The 14,919-nt window shown below is 40.6% G+C and overlaps 1 protein-coding gene across 1 annotated transcript; it reads left to right on the top strand.

Annotated features, from left to right (window-relative positions):
* The first annotated feature begins 7,408 nt into the window (after window positions 1–7,408).
* Window positions 7,409–10,892, top strand: LOC138796487 (vomeronasal type-2 receptor 26-like). Its single transcript, XM_069976092.1, has 2 exons — window positions 7,409–7,475; window positions 10,006–10,892. Exons 1-2 carry the CDS (start codon window positions 7,409–7,411, stop codon window positions 10,890–10,892), a joined length of 954 nt encoding a protein of 317 aa, XP_069832193.1.
* Window positions 10,893–14,919: the final 4,027 nt, after the last annotated feature.

Here is a 14,919-nt window from a genome sequence, read left to right on the forward strand (position 1 = left end):
ATTTAGTAGCAGATGATTTGTAGCAAATAAATAAATACAATATCGGCAATCCCTTGTTCCGTGCTTGTAATGTGCTGCAGTTTGCCGGTATTACTAGCAATGCATTCAATGCTCAGGCGGCATGTAAAGTATATGTTAATAACTTGGCAGCATATATTTGGTGTCACAGACACCTCTCACCAGTCCTGGGTTGCGGTCCGGTCCTCACACTCGTCCTGGGTTGCGATACAAACGCAGGAAATTACGGGTTAGGTGGAGTGATGTCCCAGCGGTGTTGTTCTTTCTAGGCGGTAAGCGCTGGTAGCGCTGAATCGCGCTCAATTTGTAGTATCCCTGGTCCACGCTTGCGCAGATGGGGATGTTGCCCGCGGGACCTCGTGGGTTCTGGCGCCAAAATTTGGATACTTGCTGTTACTTGGATTGAAAAAGTTCTTTTTAGATGAATGAATGGGAATGTAAATTTACTGCTTGTTTACATAGAGATGGGTGGATGATAAATAGAAAAATATATATAAAGATCAAAAATAAAAAAATTATGAAATAAGTAATAAAAATGCAGATAATATTGTTGGTAGGTAAACAACAAAGATAGCGTTAAAAAATGGTGAGCTGGACGCGTTTCGGAGCCTTCTTGGCTCCTTTCTCAACAGCAAAAATAAGTTCAGTGGACTTATTTTTGCTGTTGAGAAAGGAGCCAAGAAGGCTCCGAAACGCGTCCAGCTCACCATTTTTTAACGCTATCTTTGTTGTTTACCTACCAACAATATTATCTGCATTTTTATTACTTATTTCATAATTTTTTTTATTTTTGATCTTTATATATATTTTTCTATTTATCATCCACCCATCTCTACGTAAACAAGCAGTAAATTTACATTCCCATTCATTCATCTAAAAAGAACTTTTTCAATCCAAGTAACAGCAAGTATCCAAATTTTGGCGCCAGAACCCACGAGGTCCCGCGGGCAACATCCCCATCTGCGCAAGCGTGGACCAGGGATACTACAAATTGAGCGCGATTCAGCGCTACCAGCGCTTACCGCCTAGAAAGAACAACACCGCTGGGACGTCACTCCACCTAACCCGTAATTTCCTGCGTTTGTATCGCAACCCAGGACGAGTGTGAGGACCGGACCGCAACCCAGGACTGGTGAGAGGTGTCTGTGACACCAAATATATGCTGCCAAGTTATTAACATATACTTTACATGCCGCCTGAGCATTGAATGCATTGCTAGTAATACCGGCAAACTGCAGCACATTACAAGCACGGAACAAGGGATTGCCGATATTGTATTTATTTATTTGCTACAAATCGTCTGCTACTAAATATTTTAAACATACAAGCACTATAATCTTGTTTACAAATGCCTATGAATACATGATTTAGCTACAATTATTGCCAAATTGGATAACCACTGTACATCGCTGTCTTGCAACAATATATGACCGCTGCTTTCCAATACAGGATATCAGCAATCATACAGATGAATGAATGTGATTAATCTTTTACAAGAGACTATTTTATGAATATATCATTTAATTTTACAAAAGACTAATATATGAACTCATTGGTCCATATTTTATAATACCTCGATATCTACAATTTCTTAACTATTTTTATATTTTTCTTTTTCCTATTTTTTGATTTTTTAAACTAGAGATCTCTAGGTTGTCTATGTTTTAGATATATACTTAATATCTGGTTGACATTGTTTTCTGTTACAAATAAAACCAAAGTTTATCGACTTGTACACTTGATAATCCCACTATATATTCATACCACCAATTTACATTTCTAACTAGAGGACCTACACCTTCTTTCTTCTTTTTGCATTCTAATTTTCCTTGGGGTATAGGAACAACTTTAGGTTAACCTCGTTAGAAGTGTACTCCAGCAGTCGAACTCACACTCTCCCCCCTCTACTATGTTATTTATTAGTTGTTCACACACAGTTTTTCTTTTCTCACCGTTCTTTCTCCATTTTTTCTATTACATTTAATGGACTTTTCAATTAAGACACCCCAAAGGTAAATTAGTTACCCAAACTAGAATAATGTACCAATAATGCACCAATGTAACAACAATAAGGGAAGACCAGACATCCGTTATTTTAGATTCAAAACAACGGATGTCATTTTAAATGGAGAATGTGAACATAGCCTTACAAATATTTGTGCTGCACATTGAAGATGTGTGCCCTGCAGAGATCACATGTCATATGTATCACCCAATAACAGGGAAGCCAGAATGTTCTTGCTTTTGTCCCTGACTATGTTGCCCAGTTGTAGTCAGTGGGGAGCTATCCATAGGGTAATTTGTTCTGCATGTTCTTCATCTGTGTGTGAACAACTGAAAAATAATGTCTGCTGTTTGCAAAAGACTTCTAAAAATAATTGTCATGATCATTATTTTAACTTGGAACCCAATGGTTTGGTCCAAACCCAAACTTAACCAGTAGCCCTAATACATATACATATAGGCATGTGCACACTACGGAACCCGGGCAGATCACCCACCATGGATTCCGAAGCTCGCCCCCATACCCTAACAGTTATCCCTTTTTTGAAGCACCAGCAGGTTTTGAGGTTTTGCACTTGGAAATTATGAAACAAATGTTTTTTTTCACAGACTGCCAAAAAGTTATTCTACTTTGGGATATAGCAACAGAATTAGCATTATAGAAAGGGCATAAAAGTGACACAAACCCTCTATGAAGTGCTTTTTCCCCACAATGGGTATTCCACAATTAAAAACCATCAGACTTGAATTGGCAAATAATTTGACTGTGCATGAAAAGAACACAGGGGCCACAATGCAGTGGCAGTGCTTTTTCACAGCAATTGGTGTACCAGAAATAAAAACCAACAGACCTGAATTTGTATTCAAACAGACTACGAGTGTAAACCTTCTATAGGCTATGTTCACACTAATTAAAAAATATATATATAGAGAGAGGAAAGGCGTCTGTTTTTTCTTTTTAAAATGACGTCCGCTATTACAGCATTTTAATTTAATTGAAGTCAATGGAATGATAGCCTTCCACTGCACACAGTGTATTAAATGACAGACATTGTTTGCACGGACATAAAAATAATTATCATAATTATTCGTGGACATCTTTTGCAAACATTATCTTTTAGTTGTTGACACAGAGTTTTTATTTTTTTCACCATCCTTTCACTGACTTTACCAGTAAATTCAATGGAATTTTTTGGAGACACACCCAAAGGCCAATCCGTCCACTTGATCAAGAATAATGTAATGACGGGTGGCCAAAGAGCGAAATAACAGACGTTATTTTAAAATATAATTAATGGAAAGGAAAAAAACATCATGTGAACACAGCAATGGATTGTTTCTCACAACAAGTAGGTTACCACAAAAAAAAAGGTACACTTGACTTTCAATTAAACTGATTTTGCACAGAACAGATGCAGAAATGTCTCTCAGCTTAAAGGGGTGCTTCAGCGGGGGGTCACTTTTTGGGGGAGACCGGGGAGGAGGTGGCTGAAATAAAAGACGTCCACTTACCTCCCCAGTTCCAGCGGCGGGTCCCCCATCACAGCGCTCTGGTGCCCGGTTCCCAGCCACTTCTTGGTGTCTGACGCCGCCCGAGGTCCGCTCAGGTCCGCTCAGCCACTCAGTGAAGGAGGCGGGATCCGTTTGAAGTCCGCTCGGATCCCGCCTACTTCACTGAGTGGCTGAGCGGCCCTAAGACGTAGCGTCTCAGGCGGCGTTAGACACCAGGAGGCGGACGGAAATCGGGCACCGAAGCGCCGTGATGCGGGACCCGCCGCTGGAACAGGGGAGGTAAGTAGACGTCTTTTATTTCAGCCACCTCCTCCCCGGTCCCCCCAAAAAAGTGCCCCCACGCTGGAGCACCCCTTTAATTGAAAATGGATGTAGAGATTCCTACCAGAACTATGCACGTGTGAAATACGTTGTGTTTCCCCGCAGCACAATTTTATGTTTGTTATGAAATAAAGCAGCAGATCTTAACCTCTACCGGAGTGCCGGAACCACTACTATTTGCACATCCCATGTACCTCACGACTGGCTATCATTGGAACAGTGCACCCTCCTAAACAGACTGTGGCCAACATATATCTACAGAGGTGAGCTGACTACAACTACTATTTCTTTCTTGTATAGAGATTCCTTACCTGTGTATATCCAAACACTCCCAATAACTGCGCCATTGATGAAGAGGTACCAGAATATAGGTCTCCAATAAAACCTGCTACCGCCCCAAAATCCATACAGGAATAGTTTGGAGCTGTTACTGCGTGTCCAGACATTATCTGCAGAACATCTTTTATAACTTTATTCACATGTCCACACGAGTCATATATGTGATATCCCAGAGTGATATTGGGCAGGATATCTGTACGGTTATTAATTTCTTCAATGAAAAGCATAAATGTTAACATATGTCTGTACTCTCTATAGTGAGGTCTGTACAAAATAAAAGAATACATATTTTGTTTATATAAATTATATTTATATAGTGCCAACAGATTCTAGAGCACAAGAACAAAATTCATTAATTGCAGTTGATTGGAAACAAATTCATTTGCATTGAGAGACACCCCCCAACCCCCAACCCCCCACACACACATACATAGATTTTTGACATTCCATTGTTTGTTTTTCGCCATAAAAATTTACAAGACTTTTTTAAAATATTAGAAAATCCTTGAAGGGATGGGATCATTGTCTTGTTCAGATCAATGTTCTGCACTTTATATACTTTACACCTAGTTTTCTTTTTGGAATCAACAGAAGGAAAGACAGTTATTGTCCTAGATGTAGCCAAGAAAAGGCAGAATTTATTCATATGTTATGGCAACGTCAGGGCCTGGAGAGATATTGGGTAGAAAGTATTAAGTTATATTTCTGATTTGGCCCAGTAGACCATAGAGATGTCCCCACTGGTTGCTGTTATGGGAGATGACCCAAATGTGGTGAACTCATTCAGCGTTCCTTCTATGCCAGGCTATTGATTGATTGTAAGTGGTTTTCCTCAGCCCCCCCCCCCCCCTTCCTTTCAGAATGGAAAGTGATATTAATCTGATATGAAAAATATTATAGAGAACACAGCAGGACTTAATATTTTTTCTTTATATATTTTTTTTTTATTATTATTTCTCAGGAGCCTACTCTTTGTATAAGCAGTTGCCTTAAAAAATGGTAGGGCCACTTTATTTGTACTTTAATACTTTTAATGTATGTTTCATTGGTTAAACAAAATACAATAAATAAAAGGTGAAGATCAAAGGAAAATTTAGGTAAAAAAATAATAAAATAAACATATAATGTTTGAAAACAAAAAAAAAAAAAAAAAATACTACGGCCAGAACTAACGTTCATAATAATTATTTCCGGCCTTAGTTCAACAACAATGGCCCTTGTTTAGCGTTAAACAACGGCTGTTCACTAAAGAACAGCTGTTGTCAGTATGTAGTGGGAACATAGCCTAATAGTCACATACAGTAACAGCTTGATGATAGTAGAGATGAGCCAACTTTTCAAAAGTTCGTTCCGACCGGACTTTTAGATTTTTTTTTAAAAGTTCGGTCCGACCGAATTTCGGATTTCTTCGGATTTCATAGTTTAAAGCATCTATATGATACGGGGGTAGTGTATTTGGTTGAATTTAGGGCTCTACATGTCAGTAACATCATTATCTTTTCAATATCTCAAAGTCATTTTTTTTTTTAGACTTCAATATTCACCATTACAGGGTCTATGCCGGAAACTTACCATTACAGGGTCTATGCAAGAAATTCACCATTACAGGGTCTATGCAGGAAATTCACCATTACAGGGTCTATGCAGGAAAATCACCATTACAGGGTCTATGCAGGAAACTCACCATTACAGGGTCTATGCAGGAAAAAGGTCACACATGCAGTGAAGGAGCAGCAGTAGTCATTGGAGGCCAGTGGAGGTCCAGCAATAGTCATTTGAGGCCAGTACAGGAGCAGCAGTAGTCAATATGGAGGGCACTCCTCTTAAAGCTATACCAACGTGACAAAGGGGGTGGGCTAGTGCAATATCCCTGCCGATTGGATGTATTCCGGGCATCATGGGAAAGCGCTTTCCCGCCTGGAACACTTTTCTGCTTTCTAAAATTGCAGCTGCCATTTTAGAAAGCAAGAAAAAAAAATTCGGAGCTGACGTCCAAAAATCCGAATCCGAGCGGACTCAGAATTTTTGGAAAATCCGACCCAGATCCCATACCGACCGAACCGGTTCACTCATCTCTAGATGATAGGTCCCCGATTAGCGTTGACTTGGTTTTCTACCTGCATACAATAAGTTCCCTTAACGTGAACAAGACTGTGCGATGTAGTAAGCAATTTACAGGTATCCAGGTGTCTCCACACTTAAGTACAACTGTCTATCACTGGTGTATGGACTGCTACATTTTGCAGTACAATCAGTTGCATTGGACTATGTGTAAATACAGTATATACACTATAAATAAAATCACTATGGCAGGAGTTTTCGGTTGCACATGGATTACAGTTCTCGGATAAAAACCACTACTTGTATTGAAACAGTGAACGCTCATTTACTCGATAATCGGGACGTGTAAATGGGCCAGTAACCAGCTGTTGAAGGAATGAACACGGCCACAAAAATGATTGCTATCACCCACACATTTCACTGTCTAAACTGTTGAATGCAATACATTCCACGCAATCCAGCAATCATTTATGAGGCCCGGCCTTGTGGCTTTTAAAAAGTCTGCAAACAAAAGCCATTGTCGCTGTTCAGCCGTCGTTTCATTCAAGACTTTAAGACCCCGACCAATCAAAAGCATTCAAATGATATTCACACTACGTATATTTCAGTCAGTATTGTGGTCCTCATATTGCAACCAAAACCAGGAGTGGATTGAAAACACAGAAAGGCTCTGTTCACACAATGTTGAAATTGAGTGGATGGCCGCCATTTAATGGCAAATATTCGCTGTTATTTTAGAACAGCGGCTGTTGTATTGAAATAATGGCAGTTATTTACTGTTATACGGCGGCCATCAACTCAATTTCACCATTGTGTGAACAGAGCCTTTCTGTGTTTTTAATCCACTCCTGGTTTTGGTTGCAATATGAGGACCACAATACTGACTGAAATATACGTAGTGTGAACCCAGTAAGACTGTAACCATTTTACACAAAAAAAAGCAAACAAATAAAAATAAATAAATAAGAAAAAAGGTTGCATGAACTATTTATTTTGTACATGGCCACTTTCGCATACTTACAATATGCAGGTTTTTCTGGACAGTGGCTCCCCGGTATATCTCCATGGCATCACCCAGGAATGGACAGTAAAGATCCCTCCTATAATGATGTCTCCATCCTGAGAATATTTGTAGTCAAAGGTGTAATCCTTCATGGTGAGGCGACATCCGGGCGCTGAGAACTGTGACTGTGCAGAGCTGAAGATCAAGTACAAGAGAAGTAACCAGCAGAGTCTGAAGAAGAGGTCACATATCCTGTTAAAGCATTTCATATATGTAATAAAGAGTCTTCTCTCTGTTTCCAGTGCGGTGAGTGACATAGATCTCTGATGAAATGATCAGGACTGCACTAACAATGACAGGGAGAGGGCTTTTTATATGTTCTATGGCTTTTTTTTTCAGTGCAAAATAGGAAAAAGGAAAAAAAAAAAATAATAATAATGAAAAGACACTGATACAGATAATCTATGAATAAAACCATAGCCAGGTGTTTGTCTGAATCTAGCTACTAACTTTAACTACATGCAATACATTCAATATAAAAATGGCCTTGTAGGATGATTCTAAACATGAAGAAGAAAAAAAATAAATAATAGAGATGAGCGAGTAGTGAAATATTCGACTTTCGAGAATTTGAATTGAATAGGCACCGAGATTCGACTATTCAAACGAATATTCAATCCCATTACTACTACTAGAAAATGTACCCGACGCTGCCTGGGTATAAAGTGTAAGTGTGTTAATTAGATTTGCTCCAAGAGTGCCCAGGAGGCCAATCTATACTCTTGTTTTTTTTGTTTTTTTTTTGTTTAAGGGGAAATTGCCAGGAGCCCTATATACCCCTATATACCTGACAGTTCTGCACTGTTTATGTAAATTGTAGCTTATGCACATTAGACACAAACTAAAAACTTTAATGTATATGCCAAAATAATAAACTTGACAAGCCCTACAAATTTATATTTATGATAAAAGGGGTCTGCTGCCAAATACCACTGGACACATTCAGAGTTTTTGTAGAGTCCATGACTCGAAACTGTTTTGGTGCGATGATGTGAGATGATGCAATGAAATAGTTACTCTACCAACAATTTGGGTCAAATACATCACAGTTTGTTTTCAGGTTATACCACTTTAGATTTTAGCTCTGATGCATTGATTATATGTGACTTCTTATACCAGATGCCACAGTCTCGGTGTAATGTGCCATGTTCTCCAGGATACAGAAAAGCTTCTAATGGAGGATATCACATCTGTTAATATGACTGTGTGCCGTGTTCTGAGGGTGAAGTGTCCAATATAACAGGTAAATATATAATAGACAACCGAAAATCCGAATGGGTTCAAGGATTTTCTTTGAGGAAAAGATATAAACCTGTACTGTTAAAGTTAGACCTTTAATGTACATATAATATATGATCTCCCGCTTTAAAGGGAGTCAGCTCTATACCATGCTCAGAGCGGCAGATGTGGGCAAGTAGCTGATAGGAGGATGAAACAAATGTTACTCATCTGTTGGTTGTTTACAAAGTTATAAAATCATATTCTCCTACCAAGCTCAGGAAAAGAAGAGGCTTGGCTGAGCTGCAACATGCACAACAACCCCCTTCCCCATTCCTGTCTATCCTGCCTGAATAATTTTTTTACAGCAGCAAACTGCACTGCCTTTTGTGGATGGGGTGCCCGTGTTAAGGGATTCCTAAACTCCGTAGCATATAAAGTCAAAAAGCACGGCACTTCCCAAAATATTATGCTGGTGAAATATTTTTAATAAAGTGAATCTTAGTGTCACAATTCAACCAGATCAGGATTCATAGAAATCAAGCAAGAAAATATGGCTACTGGTGACGTTTTTCGGTCATGCATCCGACCTTCCTAATGCCAATGTAGCAGCACTGCACCTAGGAGATCCGCCAGAGGATCCGCTCAGGGATGAAGAGAAGGGAGGGCTAGGGGTAGTGGAGGGAGGAGGCATGCATGCTTCCACTTAGCCCAACCTCTGGGATACTTAAAAACGTGATCAGCTAAGAGATGGGTACCATATGTTTTATCTTCCTATCAGCCACTTGCCCATATCCGCAGATCTGATCATGACAAAGTGTCTCACTTACTGAAAAACCACAGTCGAGGCTCCATCACTGAGGTCATCCTGTCTTTAGTAACGGCAAAGACAAGACCAAATGCAAACCAAAAGTGATGTCAGTTGTCCCTCTGCTCTACACAGACTGGCCTAGTAAAGATGCATGCTGCTTTTTCCAATAGTTCACAGTGAAGAGCAAGCTTTTTTTTTTCCGTCTACAGTTGCTAGAGCTGCTTTGTATGCATTTCATGATGAAAGTAAGATGGCAGGGAGCTTTATTACAAGTTATTGTTGGGTCATTATCATTTTTGGGTTGTAGCCGTATTAGGTATGTGATAACCAGGGGCGTAACTACCACTGTTGCAGCCATAGTGGCTGCAATGGGGCCCGCCCTATTGCTACTGCAATACACTGGGCCCCCTGAGCTGTCATCATTTGCAGCACCAAGTAGCCGAGTTGGCTTCCCAGATTCTGCAAATGTTCCCTCAACTGCAAGCATTGGTGACCAGCGCGTTCAGTTATGCAGTGATTACTACACTTACGGCGTATTGGTGAGTTGAAGGGGAAGGAGTTCCAATCAAAAGTTTGCTATGGGACCCAGCCATTTCTAGTTACGCCCCTGGTGACAATTGTTTTAGTATGTATTATCTTAAAGTCTTATGTCCCACAGACAGTGAGATCTGCCATAGATGTCCTGATGACCAATGGTCTGATGTGAAGAAGGTAAAATGTGTCCATAAAACATCTATATTTCTTTCCTATGAGGAGGATATTGTGATTGTTTTTATCTTCACATCTTTACTATTATCCACCATAACTGTAATTATACTGGGAATCTTCATCTTTAACTGGGACTCTCCCATTGCGAGGGCCAATAACCGCACTGTGAGCTTCATCCTCCTGGTCTCAATCTTGTTGAGCTTCCTCTGTATCTTCTTGTTCCTTGGCCATCCTGTGGATATAACTTGTATGCTAAGACAGACTATATGTAGGATAATCTTCTCTCTCTCTGTATCTTCCATACTCTCCAAAACTCTCACAGTCTGCATTGCCTTTAAAGCCACAAAACCTGGAAGTGTCTGGAGGAAACTGTTAGGTGTGAAGACATCTACTTATGTGGTGGGGATTTGCTCCTCAGTCCAAGTTCTTATCTGTGTTTCTTGGTTGATTTCTTCTCCTCCATATCAGGAGTTTGACATGATGTCCTATACGGATCAGATTCTCATCCAATGTAATGAAGGGTCAGATATCTGGTTCTACTCTATGTTGGGTTATATGGGGTTTCTGGCAGCGGTGAGCTTTGTTCTAGCTTTCCTTGTGAGGACATTGCCTGACAGTTATAATGAAGCCAAGTACATCACCTTCAGCATGCTGGTGTTCTGCAGTGTCTGGATTGCCATGATCCCGGCCTATATGTGCACCAGAGGGAAGTACATGGTGGCTATGGAGATATTTGCTATCCTGGCCTCTAGTACTGGGTTATTAAGCTGTATATTTTTACCTAAATGTTTTATAATAGTGATGAAGCCTGATACAAATATCAGAAGGAAAAGTTAGATAAATAAAACTCATAAAATAAAAATAGAAAAAAAGAATGGTTCACTCACTTTTTTCCTCCTAACCGTATCTTGTAAAACCATTAAAAAAAAGTTTTTTTCCGAACATGTACAGTAAAATTGACATGTTAACATTTTACTGCGAATCAGAATGGTTATAATAAAACCATAATTTTTGTTTTATTTTACATTTTAAGAATTTAAAATTGATTTTTGGTATTTTTTTTTGTATTTGTGGTTTCCCCCTGCAGGTCATATGTTATTATGAACATTTTTGGGGGAGTTTACTTTTTTTTTTTGTAAAATGGAAAAGGAGTGTGTGTGTGTGTGTGTGTCATATTTTATTTAATATAGATCTTTAGTTTCTACAGGGGACTTTAACAAGCAGATCTTTGATGGCTTACCCAGATCAATGCAATACCTATGCATTTCATTGATGTATTCAATTAAGAATTTACTAGAATAGCCTGTTTATAGCAGCAACAGAGGCTCTGTCAGACCTCGGCAACCAATCTTCACCTTTCAATTGCTTCAGAGGGAAGCAAATTAGACCACTCGATCATCAGTGACTCACTAAAAGGCCTGAAGCTGTCTAGATCACTACTAATACATGTGGTTGATATTGGAATGCTCTCCAATGATGGTCAGGTGAAGATAAAAGCTAGCACCTACTATGTATAGAGTGGAATAAGCTCCAGAACTCATACCATACTTTTACATCCGACTCATTACGTACATGTACCTCATGGGTTGGGAAGTGGATATATAGGCAATACACTTTCAACAATCTTTGCATTGTTTAATAAATTTTACCATCATTGTTCTTAGAAGTGATGTGTTCCTCCTGTTGTGCCTCTCATTATCCACTGTCCAGAGTAGAGATGAGCGAACCTTGAGCATGCTCGAGTCGATCTGAACCCGAACTTTCGGCATTTGATTAGCGGTGGCTGCTGAACTTGGATAAAGCCCTAAGGCTATGTGGAAAACATGGATATAGTCATTGGCTGTATCCATGTTTTCCAGACAACCTTAGAGCTTTATCCAAGTCCAGCAGCCCCCGCTAATCAAATGCAGATTATTCGGGTTCGGATGGACTCGAACCCGAACCCGGTTCGGTCATCTCTAGTCCAGAGTATTTGAGGAATCATTCTTTATTGGTTTGGTATTGAGCAATGGGGTCACTTAGTTTAAGAACTCTGCAAAAGTTTTTTTTTTTTTTTTTTTCATTTTCATTTGGCATCAACCCATCTATTTATTTTCTTATGCCTGTCCTGACCTCTGTCTGCCTCTTTTGCTGCTCTTTAGCCTGCTCCTTTGACTAAACTCCACCTGACCTAAACTCAACCTTTATTGTCTGGCCAACTGTCTTGGTAATGAATATGAGGTACTCAGACTATCCATATGTGAGCTATCCCTGAGAGACGCTACTCCAGTGTTTGCGACCAGGGATGTGCCTTGTGCCACAGTCCACACTGGGGTTGAAAAACTCACAATTCCATTGCACTAGGATCCCCTTTTTAGCTCCATGATTAATATGTTGAGGTATCAGAAGCTGCACATGATCACAAGTGCTTCTCATAAAAAATAATCCCTATACACTTTGTTTTATTTCTGTCCCCCCCCCCCCCCTTTAGATAAATAAATAAGTAAACAAAAAGTTTTATGAAGCCAAGGAGCCTGTTACTGCACAGTCCTGGAAAGGTATGTCACCAGTTGGAGTGGTGTGTTCTTTAAAAAATGCAGACAAAAAAAAAAAAAAAGCAATGGATTGTTAATTAAGCGCAGGTGTATATGGGTAGGGAATGCAAAGCTTCATATTTTGCATGAGACTCTGTCACGACTGGAGATGTAGATCTGCTGTACCACCGTAAGCGATGACTTAGCTGTACCAGGGAGTGGAGTCTAAGGGGCCACTGGTCTTCACCAGAAGCCTGCTGGAAGGTGGGATGGACTTGCTGCGGCGGGCAACCCCCAGGTCGCTACCCCTGGCTAGACTTGCTAACGGCGGCAGACGAGGTGTAGCTGTAGATACACAAGCAGATAGCAGGAACACTGTAGGACTCACGGCTGGAACCGCAGACAGCAGAACAATGGAGAGCTGGAACCACACACTAAGGGAAGCATGCAGAGGATCCAACAAGGAAGGTCAGGACAGGTGAACTATATATTGGGAAGTGATTGGTGCAACTTAACCAATTAGGGACGACCTGTCCCTTTAAATCAGCGTGAGCCGGCACGCGCACGCCCTAGGAGCCAGGGACGTGCTCGCCGGCACAGAGAAGACCGGGCAGGAGCGCAACAAGGTAAGGCTGAACTAGGAGCGATGCTTGGTCCCAGCACTTGGGGACCGGCATCTGCAGGGGGGAAGGGAGGAGCCATGTGGCAGCAGCCCAGAGTATGAGATGCCGCCGCAGCCATGACAGACTCAGTGACAAACAATTGCAATGCGATGGTATGATGGGAAGAAAAAAGATTTCAGCAGAATCACCATTGGTGGTACCAAATGTATCATGTAAAGCTATCATGTACAGAAGGCTATCTCACCTCCAGTCTCCAATGCTCCCCAACAGGTCATTCTATATGTGATATAATTTTGATCAGTATATGAGGTACAATTGTTCCCTGTATGGGACACTAACATTTCAGGAGGCCTTGAGAAATGGAAGTGATAAACTTTGTGTGTTTTTTTTTTTTTTTAACCCTTTAAGGACGGGGCCCATTTTCGTTTTTGCATTTTTGTTTTTTTCTCCTTGTGTTTAAAAGGCCACTTGCATTTTTCCACCTAGAAACCCACATGAGCCCTTATTTTTTGCGTCACTAATTGTACTTTGCAATGACAAGCTGAATTTTTACATTAAGTACACTGCGAAACCAGAAAAAATTCAAAGTGTGGTGAAATTGAAAAAAAAACAAAAACGCATTTCTTTTATTTGGGGGGTATGTGTTTTTACGCCATTTGCCCTGGGGTAAAACTGACTTGTTATGCATGTTCCTCAAGTCATTACGATTAAAACGATATATAACATGTATAACTTATATTGTATCTGATGGCCTGTAAAAAATTCAAACCGTTGTTAACCAATATACGTTCCTTAAAATCGCTCCATTCCCAGGCTTATAGCGCTTTTATCCTTTGGTCTATGGGGCTGTGTGAGGTGTAATTTTTTGTGCCATGATGTTTACTTTCTATCGGTACCTTGATTGCGCATATACGACTTTTTGATCGCTTTTTATTACATTTTTTCTGGATTTGATGCGACCAAAAATGCGCAATTTTGCACTTTGGGACTTTTTTGCGCTGATGCCGTTTACCGTGCGAGATCAGGAAGGTTATTAATTAATAGTTCGGGCGATTACGCACGCGGCGATAGCAAACATGTTTATTTATTTATTTATTTGTTTACTTTTATTTAAAACCTGGGAAAAGGGGGGTGATTCAGACTTTTATTAGGGGAGGGGGCTTTTTACTATTAACAACACGTTTTTTTTTTGTTTGTTTTTTTACACATATACTAGAAGCCCCCCTGGGGGACTTCTAGTATATACACTTTGATCTCTCATTCAGATCTCTGCAGCATAGATATGCTGCAGAGATCAATGAGATTGGCACTCGTTTGCTTTCGGCTGCTGCAGCCGAAAACAAACGAGTGCCGAGCCGGGACGGCGCCATCTTGGACGAGTCTCCGGCCGGCATCAGTAACGGAGATCGCTCCTTCGGGATAAGGTCCCGGAGGAGCAATCTCCCCCACTAGACACCAGGGAAACGTTGCCTCCGGTAATCGGAGGCAGCTGTCAACTTTGACAGCTGCCTCCGATTAGCTAATTAGCGGGCACGTCGATCCGACCGTGCCCGTTAATAGTGGCCGTCCCGGGCTACACGCAGCACTCGGGATCGCGGCACTTCAAAGCGGGGTCGCCGCGCGGCCCTGCTTTGAAGTGCTATAGAGGACATATGACGTAAGGGCACGTCATGTGTCCTTAAGAGGTTAAACATCTTTCAAGCTCAAAATCCTTTGAGATGTATATAA

The sequence above is a fragment of the Dendropsophus ebraccatus genome, chromosome 7, assembly GCF_027789765.1.
Source record: "Dendropsophus ebraccatus isolate aDenEbr1 chromosome 7, aDenEbr1.pat, whole genome shotgun sequence".
Lineage (NCBI taxonomy): Eukaryota > Metazoa > Chordata > Amphibia > Anura > Hylidae > Dendropsophus > Dendropsophus ebraccatus.